The sequence below is a fragment of the Silurus meridionalis genome, chromosome 5 (assembly GCF_014805685.1).
Source record: "Silurus meridionalis isolate SWU-2019-XX chromosome 5, ASM1480568v1, whole genome shotgun sequence".
NCBI classification, from domain to species: Eukaryota; Metazoa; Chordata; class Actinopteri; order Siluriformes; family Siluridae; genus Silurus; species Silurus meridionalis.
In genome coordinates this window covers 3,819,392-3,836,806 of record NC_060888.1, presented here as the reverse complement: position 1 = coordinate 3,836,806, position 17,415 = coordinate 3,819,392, and the positions used below count along the sequence as shown (strand labels likewise).

The window sequence follows — 17,415 nt, the reverse complement described above, 5'->3', positions numbered from 1 at the left end:
ATCAGGGATTTTCATGTCATCGCTAGTCATCAAAGATGAATGAAACATAAGAACATACTACAGATGCCTGAGAGAAAACGCATGAATGGCCAAAGACGTTTTTTTTAAATGACAAATAAATAATATATAAATTGGTCATGTGATATTTGACGTTAACTCGAATCAGCGTGAGTATATCAAAAATTATGAAGATGTCTGGAGTCAGCTTGATGCGATGTGATCGAAGTAATGCATCGACAAAGTCAAACATGTGATGGAATAATGATGGACTGGGGGTGATACGTGGAGGCGTGGTCATGTGGCTGGGCGATGCCTTCCCTTACCTGTGCTCCTGACGGCCCCACCTTTTGCAGCTAAGGGAACGGTTTGACAAGAGAGTAAAGCACAGACCTTGCAGAAGTGTGCACTGCCTGAGAAGATTTACAGAGCATCCTGAAAGTATTCACAACACCTCACTTTGTCCACATTTTGTTGTTAAAGCCTTATTCTAAAATAGATTCCATTCATTATTTTCCTCAAACTTCTACAATGGATACCCCATTATGACAGCATGAAAGAAGTTTGTTTGAAACATTTGCAAATTTATGTTTCACTGATCATCCTTGAGATGTTTTACAAATTGATTGGAGTCCACCTGTGGTAAATTCAGTTGGTTGGACATAATTTGGAAAAACACACACCTGTCTATATACGTTCCCACAGTTAACTCTGCATCAGTAGACAAACCAAGCCATGAAGTAAGAAATTGTCTGTAGACCTCGGAGACAGGATTGTATCGAGGCACAGAAGATCCCAATGAGCACAGTGACCTCCATCATCTGTAAATGGAAGTAGTTTGGAAACACCAGGACTCTTTTTAGAACTGAGCTGCCTGGCCAGACAGAGCTCCACCGAGCGTCTCTGTGGAGAGAGAAGAACCTTCCAGAAGAACAACCATCTCTGCAGCATTCCACCAATCAGGCCTGTATGGTACGTGGCCAGATGGAAGCCACTCTTTAGTATAAGGCACATTAAAGCCCTCCCGGATTTGCTAAAAGGCACCTGAGGGACTCTCAGTCCATGAGAAACAAAATTCTCTGGTCTGATGAAACAAAGATTGAACTCATTGGCCTGAATGCCAACCGTCATGTCTGGAGGAAACCAGGCACCGCGTATCACCTGGCCAATACCATCCCTACAGTGAAGCATGGTGGTGGCAGCCTCATGCTGTGGGGATGTATTTCAGCAGCAGGAACTTGGAGACTAGTCAGGATAGAGGGAGAGATGAATGCAGCAATGTACAGAGATGTCCTTGATAAAAACCTGCTCCAGAGCTCGCTGGACCTCAGACTGCGGTGTTATCTTCCAACAGGACAACAACACTAAACACACAGCCAAGATAACAAAGAAGTGGCTACAGGACGAATGTGAATACTTATGTACATGTGATTTTTCTTTTTTTCTTTTTTTTTGTTTATAAATTTGCAAAGATTTCAAACACACTTCTTTCACGTTGTCATTATGGGGTATTGTTTGTAGAATTTTAAGGAAAATAATGAATTGAATCCATTTTGGAATAAGGCTGTAACATAAAATGTGGAAAATGTAAAGCGTTGTAAATACTTTCTATGCACTGTATTTAAAAAAATTCAAATGCTAGAAATAAAAGCTGCATCTGACTATTCTGTATTATCTCTAAATATCTAAATATATAATTTATACAACCCCAATTCTAAAAAAGTTGGCAGACTGGGTAAAATGTACATACAACCAGAACCAATACAAACCCATATTTTATTCACAGCACAGAAACATGGAAAACATTAAAATGTTTAAACTGAAAAAAATCATTTTTAGGAAAAAATAAGGTAATTTTGCGTGAACATGATCCAAAAAAAAAAAACACCATCTTCTCTGGACCAAAGCTCATTTAATATATACTGGGGCAAAGTGGAAATCTGTTTTGTGGTCAGACAAATCTATATTTCAGTTTATTTTTAAAAACCATGGACACCACGTCCTTTTAACTAAAGACGAGAAAGATCATCTGTCTTATTATTAGCGCTCAGTTCAAAAAGCCGCATCTCTGATGGTATGCGAGTGCTTTAGTGCCTTTGAAATGGGGAAGCCCTTGCATCTTTAACCAAGACAATGCTAACTACATACTGCATCTATTAAAATAGCATCACTTTGTAGTAGAAGAGTCCGGGTGAATAAAAACATTTGATGCATCATTAAACGCAAAACACAACAAAGGACACCCAGAACTGTTGAGCAGGTAGAATCCTGTATCAGACCCATATGGAACAATATTCCTTTTCCAAAACTTCAGCAACTGGTCTCCTCCTTATTTTTTTTATTGTAAATAGAATATGGGTTTATGAGATTTACATCATAAAATGCTTCAAAATGCATCATTGCTTTTTATTTACATTTTACACAGTGTTCCAAATGTTTTCAGTTGGGGTTGTATATGTGATTATAGAAAATGAATAAGCTCTGGATTGCTTCGCAATAATAGAATAGGATTAAATGTGTGTGTGTGTGTGTGTGTGTGTGTGTGTGTGTGTGTGTGTGTGTGTGTGTGTGTGTGTGTGTGTTTGTGTGCGAATGGGTGCAACTTCTCCACACACTTCCTTAATCATTACTTTATAAGTCTCAAAGGCTCCACCCACAGACCTAGTGATGTTGACTTATAATGCATTATAAGTGGCAGCATGTATAACATGGCCGAGTGATTTTTCTGCATCGCTCCACAATGAAACCATGACTGACTCGAAATAAAAAGAAATGATCAGAAGTGGAGTTATACATGCTCACAGCAGTCCTGAGATGCTGTAGAAGCACTCCATAATGCATTATAGTGTCAGGGGGCGAAAGTGTGTTTAAAGGGGTTGGGGGGATTGGGGAAGGGCACTTACCGCTGTGCACATCATGTATCCGGCGCCGAAGTCAAAGCGACACTGCTCGTTCATGGAGTAGTGCAGGCCTGGCAGCTGGGGCAGCTCCTCCCACGTGTGCTCAAACGGGTCGTCCCTCAGGCAGTCATACGAGCTGCATAAAGGAGCATATCGTGGCACGTAAAAAAAAATGTAACTGAAATTAAACAGTAATATAAAATTCATAATTATACAAAACTGGACAGTAAGTTCATTCATTTCTCCATAATCTGTAGGTGTGTACTGTAAATAGGAATACAGCTTCTGCTGACCACAGGAAGTGCTCTGTGTGTAGAGGCGCAGTATGTGTGTGTGTGTGTGTGTGTGTGTGTGTGTGTGTGTGTGTGTCTTCAGTTTTACTTTAAGTAGAATCCCAGCTCCTGTGGGCCAGTGGAGGTGCTATGTGTGTATGTGTGTGTAAGTGAACGCATGTGTGTGAGCACTCTAAATAGCAATCCAGCTCCTGCTGACCACAGGAAGTTCTTTGTTGTGTGTGTGTGTGTGTGTGTGTGTGTGTGTGTGTGTGTGTGTGTGTGTGTAAGTGAACGCAAGTGTGTGCTCTGTAAATAGCAATTCAGCTCCTGATGACCACTGCTCTGTGTGTATGCATGTGTGTGGTGTGGGTGTGTTTGTGTGTGTAGTGTGTGTGTGTGAGTTCCTGACTATACCGCTCACTTTAAGTAGAAGCCCAGCTCCAGCTAACCAGTGGGTCACTGTGTATATGTGTGTGTGTGTGTGTGTGTGTGTGTGTGTGTGTGTGTGTGTGTGTGTGTGTGTATGTACTGTATGTGTGTGTGTTCTCTCACTGTAAATAGCGGCCCAGTTCCTGCTGGCTACAGCGAGACCAGTGGAACCTATGGAATGCAGCCTGCACCAGGGGAGCCATGATGCTGCCCATCTGCACCTCATCCCCACATCGATTCCCCTGACCATCATGCTCCATTCCCAGCCTGCAACACACCCACACACACACAGTATATTTGACACAATTTAATTGGGTAGTTAAGTTATAAAGGTTTTTAGATGGATTTTGGAGCGTTTTAGTGTGTATAAGGGTGCAGGTGGAGAGATACTTACACATGACCGGTCTCGTGGGCCACCACAAAGGCAGAGGAGAAACCGTCCTCGTGGTTTAAAGTGCAGCTTCTGACTGGATGACACATACCAGTCACGGGAGCATATCCTGATAAAACATCGCAAATTGATTAAGGGGCTCACAATTAACTCTATAAGATTTCAGCAGACATCTGAGATATATATATAAATATGTGTGTGTGTGTGTGTGTGTGTGTGTGTGTGTGTGTGTGTGGGGTCTCCAGTACCCTGCATCCCTGTTGGTCCGAACTCTTGGCGTGTAAGGAAAATGGCATGGTCATGGTAGTCTTTGTCGTTAGTGTCCTTCCTTTGCTGCTCAAACGCCCAGCGGCACACATTCTCCAGACTCTGAGACGGGTTTCCCAGCTCGATCAGATTCGTAGACTGGAATCAAAGCCAAAAAATAAATCATTCTGACTGACTTACAAAATTAACATCCCAAATCAGCTTAGAAGTGAAAATAGTTTCAAATAGAATCCAATGTATCGTAATTTCTTATTAAATGTCAAAAAACAATAAACCAAATATATGAATATTAAACGTATTTCTAGACATTTTTACTGCTCAGGCTTCAAATAGTCCTGTTCTACTGGCTGTGCGCTGGGTTGTGCAGTGTTTCCAGACTCATGGACTAAATTCAAAGGAGATAAAACTGAAGTTCAAGCTGAGTTTATAAATGTAAGTGAACTGGTATCATGTTCCTCTGTTCTTGTCCCATACAAACATAAACAGTTTTCTGTAAAGTGGGTGGTGAGTGAGAGAAGTTCTCAGCTTATAGATACTCACTTAAAAATACATTAAGTTCAACTAGATAAGTAAAATTCTTTATGGCAAATGTTGATGTTGGACAATTACTGGTAGGTAAGATAGAAGGCAAATAGAGTGATAGAGTAATCCAGTAGACTGATGGAGAGAGTGTGTTATTAGTAGAAAAACAGAAGGAGTGAGAAGTAAGTGTGTGTGTGTGTGTGTGTGTGTGTGTGTGTTTGGCATTGTTGAAAAGATAGTCCAGGCTCTGAATATTTTGTCACTTGTAAATCTATGGGAGGTTTTGTGATATTGGATAATCAGCTATGGAAGTACAGTAAGTCAGATCAGGTCAAAATATACACATGCGACAGGGGAGGTTTTAGCTTAGTGGTTTAGGCCTTAAACCACTTCGGATCCGAAGGTCATGAGTTTAAATCCCAGCCACACCAAGCTGCCATTCCTGGACTCTTGTGCAAGGCCTTTTACACCATAGCTGCTCAGTTTCATGAATAAGATAAATTAGAGCATCTGCCAGATACCATAAATGTAAATGTAAATGAAGAGCCTGCAAAGTCTGAAGGACTCTGCCGTGTCTGGTGAATGTGCATGTAAAAGTTTTTCTTAAACAACGCAGAATTTCAATGAACCTTTTTTTTTATTGGAACAATGGAAGTCAATAAGAAATGTTCCCAATTTGACTTTCTGAAAAGGGAAAGACGTTCAGATTCAAATTCCATTCAGAAAAATACAGCTTGATAACTAAGAACAGTAAAGGCTGTACTTGGTTTAGTGTGCGTGTGTGTCAACAGTCCAATATTTTCAATGGAAGTCAATAAAAATTTTGGCTATGATCGGAAAAGCGTGATTCCGATCAGTTAGAAAAGTTACACAAAAGCCAGGAAAGCACACTAAGTCAGAACAGGCTGAAGGTCTGTGGTGAGTTTGGCACATGAAAAGACCAGGATTTGGAAATCTAGGGTTTCATAATAATAATAATAATAATAATAATAATAATATTAAACAGGAAAAGAGATGGTCTGCTTTATCAAGTCAAGAAAAAAATTATGTACATAAAATCTGTAAAATGGTATCAGATTTCTGCTTTTTGGTTCTGTGTAAAAAAAAGTTACAGAAAAGGGTGAAATTAGTCTTCATTTAGACACACAGTTAAAACACAATTCGGTCTTCGAAACCAAATTATAAATGTGACGTTAAATAGTAATACACAGGTCACGCTGCTGTTCCACGACCGTTCCACTCAGGGATTCAAAACATTACTCCGACTGGTGCTGTGACGTGGCCACCGCAAGCCCAAGATCATTTCCAGATGTGTGTCCTGAAACCGACTTCCTCCCTTTCCACTCTGCTGAGTTCATGGACCCAGAGAGGAGAACGCTCAAAAAAACCAAACACAAGTGCGATGATCAGATCCGGCCAGTAGAGAGCGACGTTGGTGTTGTGATGCTGAGTGCTGCAAGCTGTACTCACACCAAAGCTGTCACTCTTAACATCACTCGTAGTGCTAATCACGCTATCATCACTTATTAAAATAGCAGAGGACTATTTTAGTGAGTGCTTACTAAATATTTCAGCAGGAGAAGAACCAATATCTTGCACTGGGCCTGGTTAAATGGCTTCATAAGGCATATTTTTTAGCTTTTATTCCACACTTGTGATACCTTTCTTGATTTTGTCCCACCCGGAATCATAGGTCGTATCGTTTTCGATCATGGGGGTGTTGGATTCCTTAAATCTGATTGGTCAGGAGGTGTCGAGATTGTTTTATATCAGGTCATTTCTGACAGCAGATCAATTCAGAGATATTTTTAATATGCTCAGGCTAATATGTTTTCACAGAAGTCCCAGGAACTTGTGAATGTTTGGTGGATTCCCCTGTGTAATCAAGCACTAATAATAAAAACGACTGACAAAAAGCGTCAGTTGAGAAGAAGAGAAGAAAAGAGTAAAATCACTACATACTTGCCATATTTACAGTGTAATCTAGTACAAGACGAACTTATAAATGTCTCTCATTATATTCATGTATAAAACTTTATACCATTGCAAATACAATGTACATATTCCATTTTGTGAATTCTCTCGCATATTGTGCCTCACACACATACTGCACTAATACAACTTCATATATACAGTACAGACCAAATGTTTGGACACACCTTCTCATTCAAAGAGTTTTCTTTATTTTCATGACTATGAAAATTGTAGATTCACACTGAAGGCATCAAAACTATGAATTAACACGTGTAGAATTATATATGGAATTATATACATAACAAAAAAGTGTGAAACAACTGAAAAATGTCATATTCTAGGTTCTTCAAAGTAGCCACCTTTTGCTTTGATTACTGCTTTGCACACTCTTGGCATTCTCTTGATGAGCTTCAAGAGGTAGTCACCTGAAATGGTCTTCCAACAGTCTTGAAGGAGTTCCCCGAGAGATGCTTGGCACTTGTTGGCCCTTTTGCCTTCACTCTGCGGTCCAGCTCACCCCTAAACCATCTCGATTGGGTTCAGGTCCGGTGACTGTGGAGGCCAGGTCATCTGGCGCAGCACCCCATCACTCTCCTTCTTGGTCAAATAGCCCTTGATGCCTTCAGTGTGAATCTACAATTTTCATAGTCATGAAAATAAAGAAAACTCTTTGAATGAGAAGGTGTGTCCAAACTTTTGGTCTGTACTGTATGTTTATACACCAATCATAAATCTATGATTATAATTCATATATTTATGACCACCATTATGAGCAGTAACAGCATTAACATCTTCAGCAATTTGAGCTACAGGAGCTCGTCTGTTGGATCAGGACCACACGGACCAGCCTTCGCCCTAATGAGCAGGTCCAATTATTATAATAATACTATACGAGTAGTCCCTGTCTTACGATGGGGACGCGTTCCGATGACCACTTCGTAACTTGAAAATATCGTAAGTCGAAACATGGCCTAGCCTTCTTTTTAAAGAGTCTTTAAGAATGGTGATCAGAATGAAGTAATATACTGTAATTTTTATAATAATTTAATAAATGACAGTACATAATTAATCAATCGGAGCAACTTACAGTACCATACTGTATAAATTATACAGTATATATGTATGTGGCAGTGGACACGGTTCACGAGTGGAGGCCGGAGCATAGGCTGCGATATTTGCAAAACTTTTAATATTCGTACAATTTTGTGATATTGCTATCAGCATCATAAGATAAAAAAATCTTAATTCGGGGACCATCTGTATAAGATTAGCATATCCCGTCATGCTAAACCTTTTCTGATGTCAGGGAAAGTGGTAGCATAATGGTTAAGGTGCTGGGTTACTGGTAAGAAGGTCAGGGGTTCCAGCCCTGACAATGCGCTCTGATCCCAGCTTCCTACATCGTTAGGATATACAGTATGAAGAAAGAATTTCACTGTGACAAGTAAAAAGCACCTTACTTATCTTTTTTCAAAGTTTTTTCCACCACAGAAAAGTCTTCAGGACATTAGCATGAAAGCAAAGAAAACACAGAGGCCAATGAGAGAGTGAGGGCTTGTAGCTGCTATAATTGTTAATGAGAACTAACTCGTCTCAGACATGTTCCACCGAGGCAACACTGTACAGGTCAATATGACAGAACACGGTCTGGTCTTCACCTGTTCAGAAAACACACAGACGCTGATTAAGATCTAACTGGATTGAACTCTCCATGTAATCTTCCTATCCTAATCTCCTAATCTCTGTTAGTCTAAAATCAGCCAAATACGCACACTCGCATTTTCTCCCAGGTTTTTTTTTTTGGGTGTGTCAGCTCAAGGACATACACACACACATACACACAGCTACACTCCATCTCTCTTTCTCCAGAGAGCAGATGGGAAAACAAATGCATGATGTAGGAACCTTGTTTAAGGTACTCGGGGTCAGTTGGCTGATCAGTTTGCGCTGCTGCTGCCGGCAACGGTTGCCACAGTAATTGGGGATGATGGACAGCCTGCTGCTGAGACAGGCAGGGCTGCATGCTGATTGGGCCTGAGGAGGCGAAGGCATGTAGATGGGGCATGGATGAGAAACAGAAGGATGTATATGATGGAATTGCAGGCAGATATTTGTGACAAGAAAATAGGAAATGAAAGACAAAAAAGTGGAAAAAGGTTTAATGGAGGTTTAGAGAGATGAAGAAGCAATGCTCTGATGAGGATGCTTGATAAAAAGACAGAAACAGGTCTGGATTTGGCTGGCAGGTAAATGTGGGGCAGTTGTTTTTTTTTTTTAATCCAGATAGACAAAGGCTCTAAATCAGCACGAGACACCATCTGCCCCAATGCTGTGTTTAAAGTCATCCAGAGTATCACATCATGCTGTATATCAGACATGCAGAGATGATTATGTCAAAACTATTGTCATTTATTGTAGTGTTTTTAATGTTTTAATCATTTATGATTACACTCTTGGTGTAGTCCGGTTCCTCTCAAGGATTCATCCTCGTACCATCTAAGGAGGTTTTTTCATGTCACAGTTGCCCCAGGCTGCTTATTAGGGATAAATACAGATACATTTAAATATGTATCTTGTAGAACTTTGTTCTACAATTCTTACATTGTTTCAAGCTTCTTTGAGACGTTGTCCATTGTTAAAAGCACTATACAGAAATGAAATGAATTGAATTGTGGTTTTACACAAGGTTACTGGGTTGGTAAAAGGATGTGGTTGCTTAGTGGTTAAGGCTCTGGGTTACTAATCGGAAGGTCGGGGTTTAATTCCTAGTATCGCCGAACTGCCACTCATGGGCCCTTGAGCAAGGCCCTTAACCCTCTGCTACAGAGACATTTGATGTTTAATATGTTACATACATTTGACATACGGCGATGCTGCAACGAGTCGTTCGAGATGTTTTGAGTGGCATGTGTGCTTCAAGAGCGGACGAACATCATAGAAAGACGATGGGAGATCAGGAAGACCTTCAACGAGCTCAACCATGAAAAGATCTAAACCATTCAGCAACTTGTGCATGATGATCGTCGATTTGCCAGAAGACGAAGCTCCAGCTCAAAGATCGCTGTTTTGAGACAGTTGCAGAGACCAGAAGGTGTTTGACACGCTTTGAAAAAAAAAAGATTCCCAGGACACGTGATAGTGTGTAAACGTAGATAATAACGTAGATATTAAACGAAACCTTTTGATACCACATCAGAGACACTAATTCCTACACTTCTACAATAATAGTCATAAATATATAATACAAAGGAATCTATTCACTTGTGCGTCTGCAAGCTTACAATTCTACCCGAGGTTTTAACTACCTAAAGTGCTACTTGGAACCTTCTGTGAAATGTTGTAGAACCTTCATGATAAAATTAAGCAATTGTCTTCAGGTACAAAATATATTTCCATTTCTTCCAGCACTAGCTGTAAGGTTGTTCTTTATTTCGACAATCCACAGAATATTTAGTTCTGACACTAGAAGTAGATTCCAGTTAACTGAAATGCCTCATCAAATGCAAATTAAGGCACACATTTAATGTATTACATCAAAAATGTATAAATCAGAATATGTCACTAAGGAAGAAACAACCATTTCTACTTCATGAAATGTATTCCAAAAATGAGGTCACTTGAAAAAAGGAGAAAGGTTTCAGAACCTGCTGATTGATCTCAAGTTAGTTCCTTACAATTACTGACCTTCATTGATCGAGCAAAGCTCAGACTCCTTCTTGCCAACACACACAACTTTGTGCAGTGAGGTGTGTGTGTGTTTGTGTTTATATGCGAATGCCACAAAGATCAGATGGGTCTTAGAAGCCCATCATGGCAGTGATGGCGTTGGGGTGGTGTGTCACTTAATCTCAGGACATCCTCATCTCATCTCCTCTTACACCAAGCAGGAAGAGTGAGAGAGAGAGAGATTTTACAGCAACGCGTTCGCAAACGAGGAAGCGCAATCATTGATTGTTTATCTTGCAGCTACTTCCCAGAATGCTTTTCTGTGATCCACTGAGAAATGGTGAGGGAAGGGGTTCAGGGGGCATCCAGAAGCCAAGTGCATAAAATCAGTGTTCTGTGTGTTTTTGGTGCAGAGCTGTGAAGGTGTGCTACTTTGAAAACGCTCCCGCTGGGAGTAACATGCTTTTAGTATTAGTCCATCGAAAAAAAAAAAAACATGCCCTAGTGCTTGGACGGTGTCCATCTGAGGAGGGAAGGGTGTGTGTGTGTGTGTGTGTGTGTGTGTGTGTGTGTGTGTGTGTGTATGAACAAGCAAACAAGTGTGTACGAGAGTAAAATGTACCACAGTGTACACTATATTGGTATTAGACAGCCATCTTTTAAGGTTCTCAGTTTTAACCAAATTTCAACACGTTTCATCAAACGTGTCAATATGAATTTAATCAACTTAAAACATTTTAATAAAATAAAGGCTTAAATATAACAGACTGGTGCCTAAATTGCTTACCTTCAGGCTGCTATTACTGATTACTGTTTTAAAAGATATATTTGTGGACAGAATGATTGATTTTAGCTAGCTGTATGGGACCTTTTAATGTAATTGCTAGCTACATTACTAGCTTTGCTAGTCAGTTAGCTATGCATCAACTAAATATATAAAGCTGGTGCATACATTCATTTAGCCAGGTACATTTTATGTAACTCACATTCGATATAAATGTCTTTAAAAAAGTGTAAAAAAAAAAAAAAAATTTAATGGTCCAATAGTTATATCTGAGTGGAGATTGGTACAAGCCGTCCCCATTGGTACCTTCAGCTAACGGAATGTGACCTGAATATAAAAGACAGTGTATAAAACTTGCCAGCTTTACAACTTAGCTAGATAGCTGGTAAATTTCACTGGTATACTATCTATTTTAAAGCATACATTGAAGTGGTTCAAAAGTCATCTTTCCCATTCTTCTACTAAACTAATTACGTTTAAGTTACTTAATGTTTCACCTGGAGAGTCTGCTAGAAATGCAGTACTACTTGATGTACACAGTAGAGCAGTGTTTTGGTAAGTTGTATATACAGTTCAGTTAACAGAGAAAGTTAATATTTTTAATATACACTGTAGCTAAAACTTTTAGTTTCAGTAGACATATTTGTGGGTGGAGCTAAGTGAAAAGCCTTTGCAATGGTTGAACTAATGGTTACATGTAAGTTACATGACATAGTGGGATAGTTAGCTAGTTATGTAGCCATGTTTTAATGTTTAATGGTCATATTTGCAGATGAAATAAAAGTTGGCTTAGTTGATAATTTCATGTAATCTCTATGTATTTTGCAATATGGTGTTAAACTAACTAGCTAACCAGAGGTTATTGTAAAATATAAAAGTTTGAAAAGCTAGCGAGATACAGACTATAAAGTAATGCTGCGATAAGATCAGAAACCGGGATAACCAAATGCAGGAAAGGGTTATTTGACCTAATTATATGTAATGGGTCATTATATAATGTTAGTGTTCTATTGTTCTACCAGACTTCCTTTATATTGTACCATATGTGGAAAGCTGTCTCAGATGTCCCATTAACCCCAGAATGGAGAACAGTGACATGCTGATTTACCTTTTTGGCATCCACCAAGACGATTCGCACCAGAACCACGTTGATCCGTGCTCCCAGAGAATGGTCATGGTAGATTTCATTCACCTGGAGAGATAAAAAAAAACATAGGCTCTATTTGATATAGGGCTAACATTCAGTGAGCCAAAACAGAAATGTATTTAAGAAATGTATTTTTTGGGGAAAATGCATCAGGAAAATCCCAGCTTGGTAGGAAGCTATGGGTCAGAGTGTAGGGTCAGACAGGATACCATGCCCCTGGAGAAGAGAGGATTAAGGGCCTTGCTCAAGTGCCCAACAGTGGCAGCTTGGTAGTGCTGTGGCTTGAATCTCTGGCTTTGTGCTGCCACAAATGGCCCCATTATTTCCATTTGCATCTAATCGACTGCATATATCTACTGTATCATTTAGCATGCAACATACTGTTACTTCTACCTCAACCTACCCCAAACCTGTTCCAGTATGACAGTGCTTCTGTGCACAATGCCAGCTCCATGAAGAGTTCAAGTTCAAGCACCTTTGGCAAGAAAAAGACTTAAGGCTGTAATTGAGTATAATGCTAAAAGCTTGGCACACCTATTTTTGGGCAGTTTCTCCCGTTCTTCTTTGCAGAACCTCTCCAAATGTGTTCAAGTCTGCATTCTGGCTGGGCCACTCAAGGACATTAACAGAGTCAGATAGCCACTCCTTTGTTATCTTGGCTGAGTGCTTAAGGTCGTTGTCCTGTCCTGTTGTTGGAGCAGGCTTTCATCACTGCATTCATCTTTCCCTTTGACTAGTCTCCCAGTTCCTGCTGCTTAAAAACGGCATGATGCTGCCACCACCATGCTTCACTGTAGAGATAGTATTGACCAGGTGATGAGCAGTGCCTGGTTTCCTCCAGACGTTAGTCTTGGCATTCAGGCCAAAGAGTTCAATCTTTGATTTATGACAGAGAATTTTGTTCCTCATGATCTGAGAGTCCTTCAGATGCCTTTTAGCAAACTCCAGGCGGCTGCTGTGTGCCTTTTACTGAGGAGTAACCACCAGACACGCCTGATTGGTGGAGTGCTGCAGAAATGGTTGTTCTTCTGGAAGGTTCTCCTTTCTCACTGATAAACACTGGAGCTCCCTGACTAAAGCCCTGCTCACTCAATCGATCAGTTTGGCCGTTTGGCAGTTACATAACACAGAACACAGTCTCCTTCGGGTTGGTGAACATACTTACGGTGGTTATGACCTGAAAGCTAGATTTTGGTCTCATGAAACAAAATACAATGCTGCCCAAAGCTTCTATCTTACAACATTTCGAAGCTTGACATCCCTAGGCTGTAATGTTTACGATTTTTCCTTTCTCCTTCACATCTTCCTTATTGTGTCCTGGAAAACTAGCAAATCTCTGTGTTTTGAGACATGAAACTTCGTTTGATTTGGTCATTATGGTAACTAGCTATTTAAGTATCTATTTATTTATATCCATATATTGTCGATTTTCAAGTATTCATCTTTTTAATTGTCCCCAATGTAATAGGATGATGCAACTTTATGCATGCAACAAGATTTACAGATTTGGAGTAAAAAAAATTGTCACAAATAACAGTTTGTTCGAAACTATTAGTTAAACAATTCTGAGTAGACATTCTTTCGGCTTCTCCCGTTAGGGGTCGCCACAGCGGATTATCCGCATGTTCGATTTGGCACATGTTTTTACGCTGGATGCCCTTCCTAAAGCAACCCTCCCCATTTATCTGGGTTTGAGACCGGCACTAAGAGTGCACTGGCTTATGCAACCCTAATGGCCGGGGTTGGTTCCCTAACCAGGGAACGAACCCGGGCCGCAGCAGTGAGAGAGCCACATTCTAACCACTAGACCACCAGGGAACCTACTTCTGAGTAGACATTGATTTTTAATTTTGTTTCAAACTATTAGTCAATATTTTAAACAAAAATTTTTGTTCATGTAATTTCATGATAGAAAATATTAAGTTCTAAAGGGGCAATTTCCATGCATAATATTTTTCTTTTCAGCCAATTAAAAGTAAAAGATGCCCCTCATTATGCTCTACCCATGTTGTGCTGCAAGTGGTTTCTTGAGTAATATAAGAAATAATAGACACGTCTGAGTCATTGAGGCAAGACTTCACCGGTACTGAAATACTGAGCAACCTGTTTAACTGCACATTTCTCTATGGTGACCTCTCACACTGACGCCTTGCCCGTCTTTACTTATCCAGTTTCCTAAAGAAAGGGACTGTGGGAAAAATGCTCCGTGACTGAAATAAGCGACGGAGACAAGTAAATTGGCCCTAAAGTTCAGACATGGAGTCTTCTGCCTCCCTGGAAGCCTGCTAATGAGACACAGCGATATATACACACAACCAACAATAATGAGATTTATTACAGACTAGCCAAACTACCTGTCTGTTCCACCATCTGTATGTTTACTTATTCGTCTTCTTTTTTTTTTTTTTTCCGTTTTTTATATTGTCCTGTCTTCCTGTTCTTCTCTGCAGCTGACATGTGGACCTCGCCTGGCCATTAATGCACCTGATCACAAACAATATAATGATCGGTCACTCATCGCATTGCTCTTTCTGGTACACAGTCACATTGCTTGGAGCCACATTAATGTGAATACCTGAGAAAAAGGTGCCAGACTGTCTGGGCACTTCAGCAAGATGGTGCAAATATAAACACAACTCAGAAGTGACACATGGCAACTGCGATAAGTGGGAAAAAAATACTTTATAATGACACGGCATTGTTGGTTAGACTAGTTTAATCTGAATATTCACAGCACTGGAAGGTAGTAGTAGTAATAATCACAATAATAATAATAATAATAATAATAATAATAATAATAATAATAATAATAACAATTATAATAATAGAAAAGAATGTGAGAAATAGGTATTTTGTAAGCCTGCAACAGTTGTAACCCTCATGCTGATTACAATGTAAAAAGGCACATTGTGTATTATTCTTATAGAATAGCCTTTATTTGTCACATATACATAACAGCATAGTGAAATTTGTTCTTCGCATATCCCAGCTTGCTTAGAAGCTGGGGTCAGAGCGCAGGGTCGGGCCCAAGAGTGGCAGCTTGGAGATATCGGGGCTTGAACTCCTGACCTTATGATCAGTAACCCAGAGCCTTAACCACTGGACCACCACTTAGACCTTAGACCTCTAATAATCAATAAGAATTATTTTAAATCAGTTGACCAATAGTGGTAGCTTGGTGGTACTGGGGCTTGAACCCTCACCCTTCTAATCAGTAACTTTTTTAATCACTGAACAAATTTAGATTTTCTAATGGAAATCTTAACTACCATTTGAAGGTCAGTCAAACACATTTCTTAGTACATGCTAACAAGCAACCGCCAAATGCTGTATTCAAATTTGCAATGCTAAAATTAACTTCCAGTTTTCTTTAAACGCAGTGTTTGAAATAAAAATCCCCCCTTAATCATCTGTGTGTCCCTGGAAGGGCATAGAGGCTTCTCACTGATCCTTAGATCTGACTGTCTGAATGCTAATGTTCAGAAAATGAGAGTGGGTTTTCCCCAGGTTTGCACAGCACCCTGGGAAAGGTGTCTTATAAGGACATTTCTTGTGGTGGCCAAAAACCTCAACAAACCCTGTCAAGAAGACACGATGAAACTGATATCCCTGCATCAGAAGCTCCACCAGAACTCATTGTAACTCTATTGCGTTTGTGACGGTATGGATTCCGTGTTGTCTTCTACACTGTGATGTGGCCCAATCCTTGCTCTGTCTTTCTTCCTCTCCCTCTCTAATTCTCTCTCTATTTCTATCTATCTCTCTGTATGTTAATGATTGTAAAAGTGCAGTTCTCATTAGCGCTGCCCTGCTTCCTGGCCTTGCACAGAAGCTCAGAGTTTCATCAGTTTCTCCACAGCCTACAGGTAACTAATGGAGACCTAGAGGTCGGCAAGTCAGAAAATCATTAATATCTAATTAATAATGCAGTAGGGGCCAGTTGGGAAGACAGGGAATAAGGATGTGGGGAAACTGAAACAGGAAGAAACCAAAGAAGATAGGGAAAAAGGGGTTAGATAACACTGAGGTAGCACGGGTATGCAAAACAAGGAGAAACAGTAGAAAGAAAAAAAAAATCAAAACTCAAAAACAGGCAGAGGCAAAATGCACCCCCCACAGGAACCTCGCCATAGGAAAGTGCCACATCAAATTCATCAAACCATCCGTATTCGCTTGGAGAGTGCTGCGGTTTTATTTTTTGTTCTCATCCAAAAGGTTCCAACCAGCGAGTGTGTGAAACCTGCCACTTAAATATCTATCCAAATAATTCGTAGGAGACAACAAAGGGAAAAAAGTTTCAGGAAGGAATTCCATCAGAGCCCATTGACCTCTTACACTTACTCCATCGCACCATCCTTATTTCCCCCCACTCTTAATATGGTGGAGGAGAACTTGCCACAGCGGCGTGTGCACATGGTCCACATTCTCTCTGCCTTATTACTGAATGTCTGCCATTTTCACCTGACATTTTGGACTATTATTACCTGTCTGACATTTCAGTGCCAGAACAGCATGTCTACAAAGAGCTGATTACATAATGGCCTCTCTGCTCACGCCTTGTTTACTCCTGAGCACTAATACGGAGGAAGCAATTAATATCGCCGACACGCAGTTCACACAATTAGTGCTTAGCGTGAAGGTTTGTGATCCGTTACTCATCAACTACTGATCCACTGAAGGACATAAGGAACAAATTTGCTCCGAGTTCCCCATCGCTGCATAGAGGAACGTCAATGGGTTTCGAGGGTGTTTTTCCCTGGAAAGCTTTCACAGTTGACTACTGTTGGTAGGACTCACAGCTGTGTCATGTGACGTCCATATTCGTCGGTCCATCATCACATTTGTATACAGAAACACAAATGGTAGAATATAAAAAGTGCAGGAAATATTTCATAACCTACAAAAAATTGGAATGCATTCTAATGCTCATTATACTTTTTTTTCACCAATTAGCCAACTGTTTAAGCTATTTCTTTTCTAAAAGTTCCATTCGAACTAAACCATATGTCATGGTAATGCAGCCAAAAAGTATGACTGCATTGCTTATGAATCATTTTACTGTA

At 40.1% G+C, this 17,415-nt stretch overlaps 1 protein-coding gene across 3 annotated transcripts in view; it reads right to left on the bottom strand.

Moving 5' to 3' along the window:
* The window catches only part of LOC124386140 (A disintegrin and metalloproteinase with thrombospondin motifs 2-like), a 132,427-nt gene that overhangs the window by 18,082 nt on the left and 96,930 nt on the right, over positions 1–17,415 (bottom strand). For 2 of the 3 annotated variants that reach the window (XM_046849788.1, XM_046849789.1), the window contains 6 exons: positions 12,314–12,397; positions 4,241–4,397; positions 3,996–4,101; positions 3,725–3,868; positions 2,901–3,033; positions 324–353 (listed from right to left, as the gene is read on the bottom strand). In XM_046849788.1, the coding sequence (XP_046705744.1) occupies positions 324–353; positions 2,901–3,033; positions 3,725–3,868; positions 3,996–4,101; positions 4,241–4,397; positions 12,314–12,397 (654 nt within the window). The remainder of the gene's footprint in view (positions 1–323; positions 354–2,900; positions 3,034–3,724; positions 3,869–3,995; positions 4,102–4,240; positions 4,398–12,313; positions 12,398–17,415) is intronic. The other variant, XM_046849790.1, reaches the window with a different exon arrangement.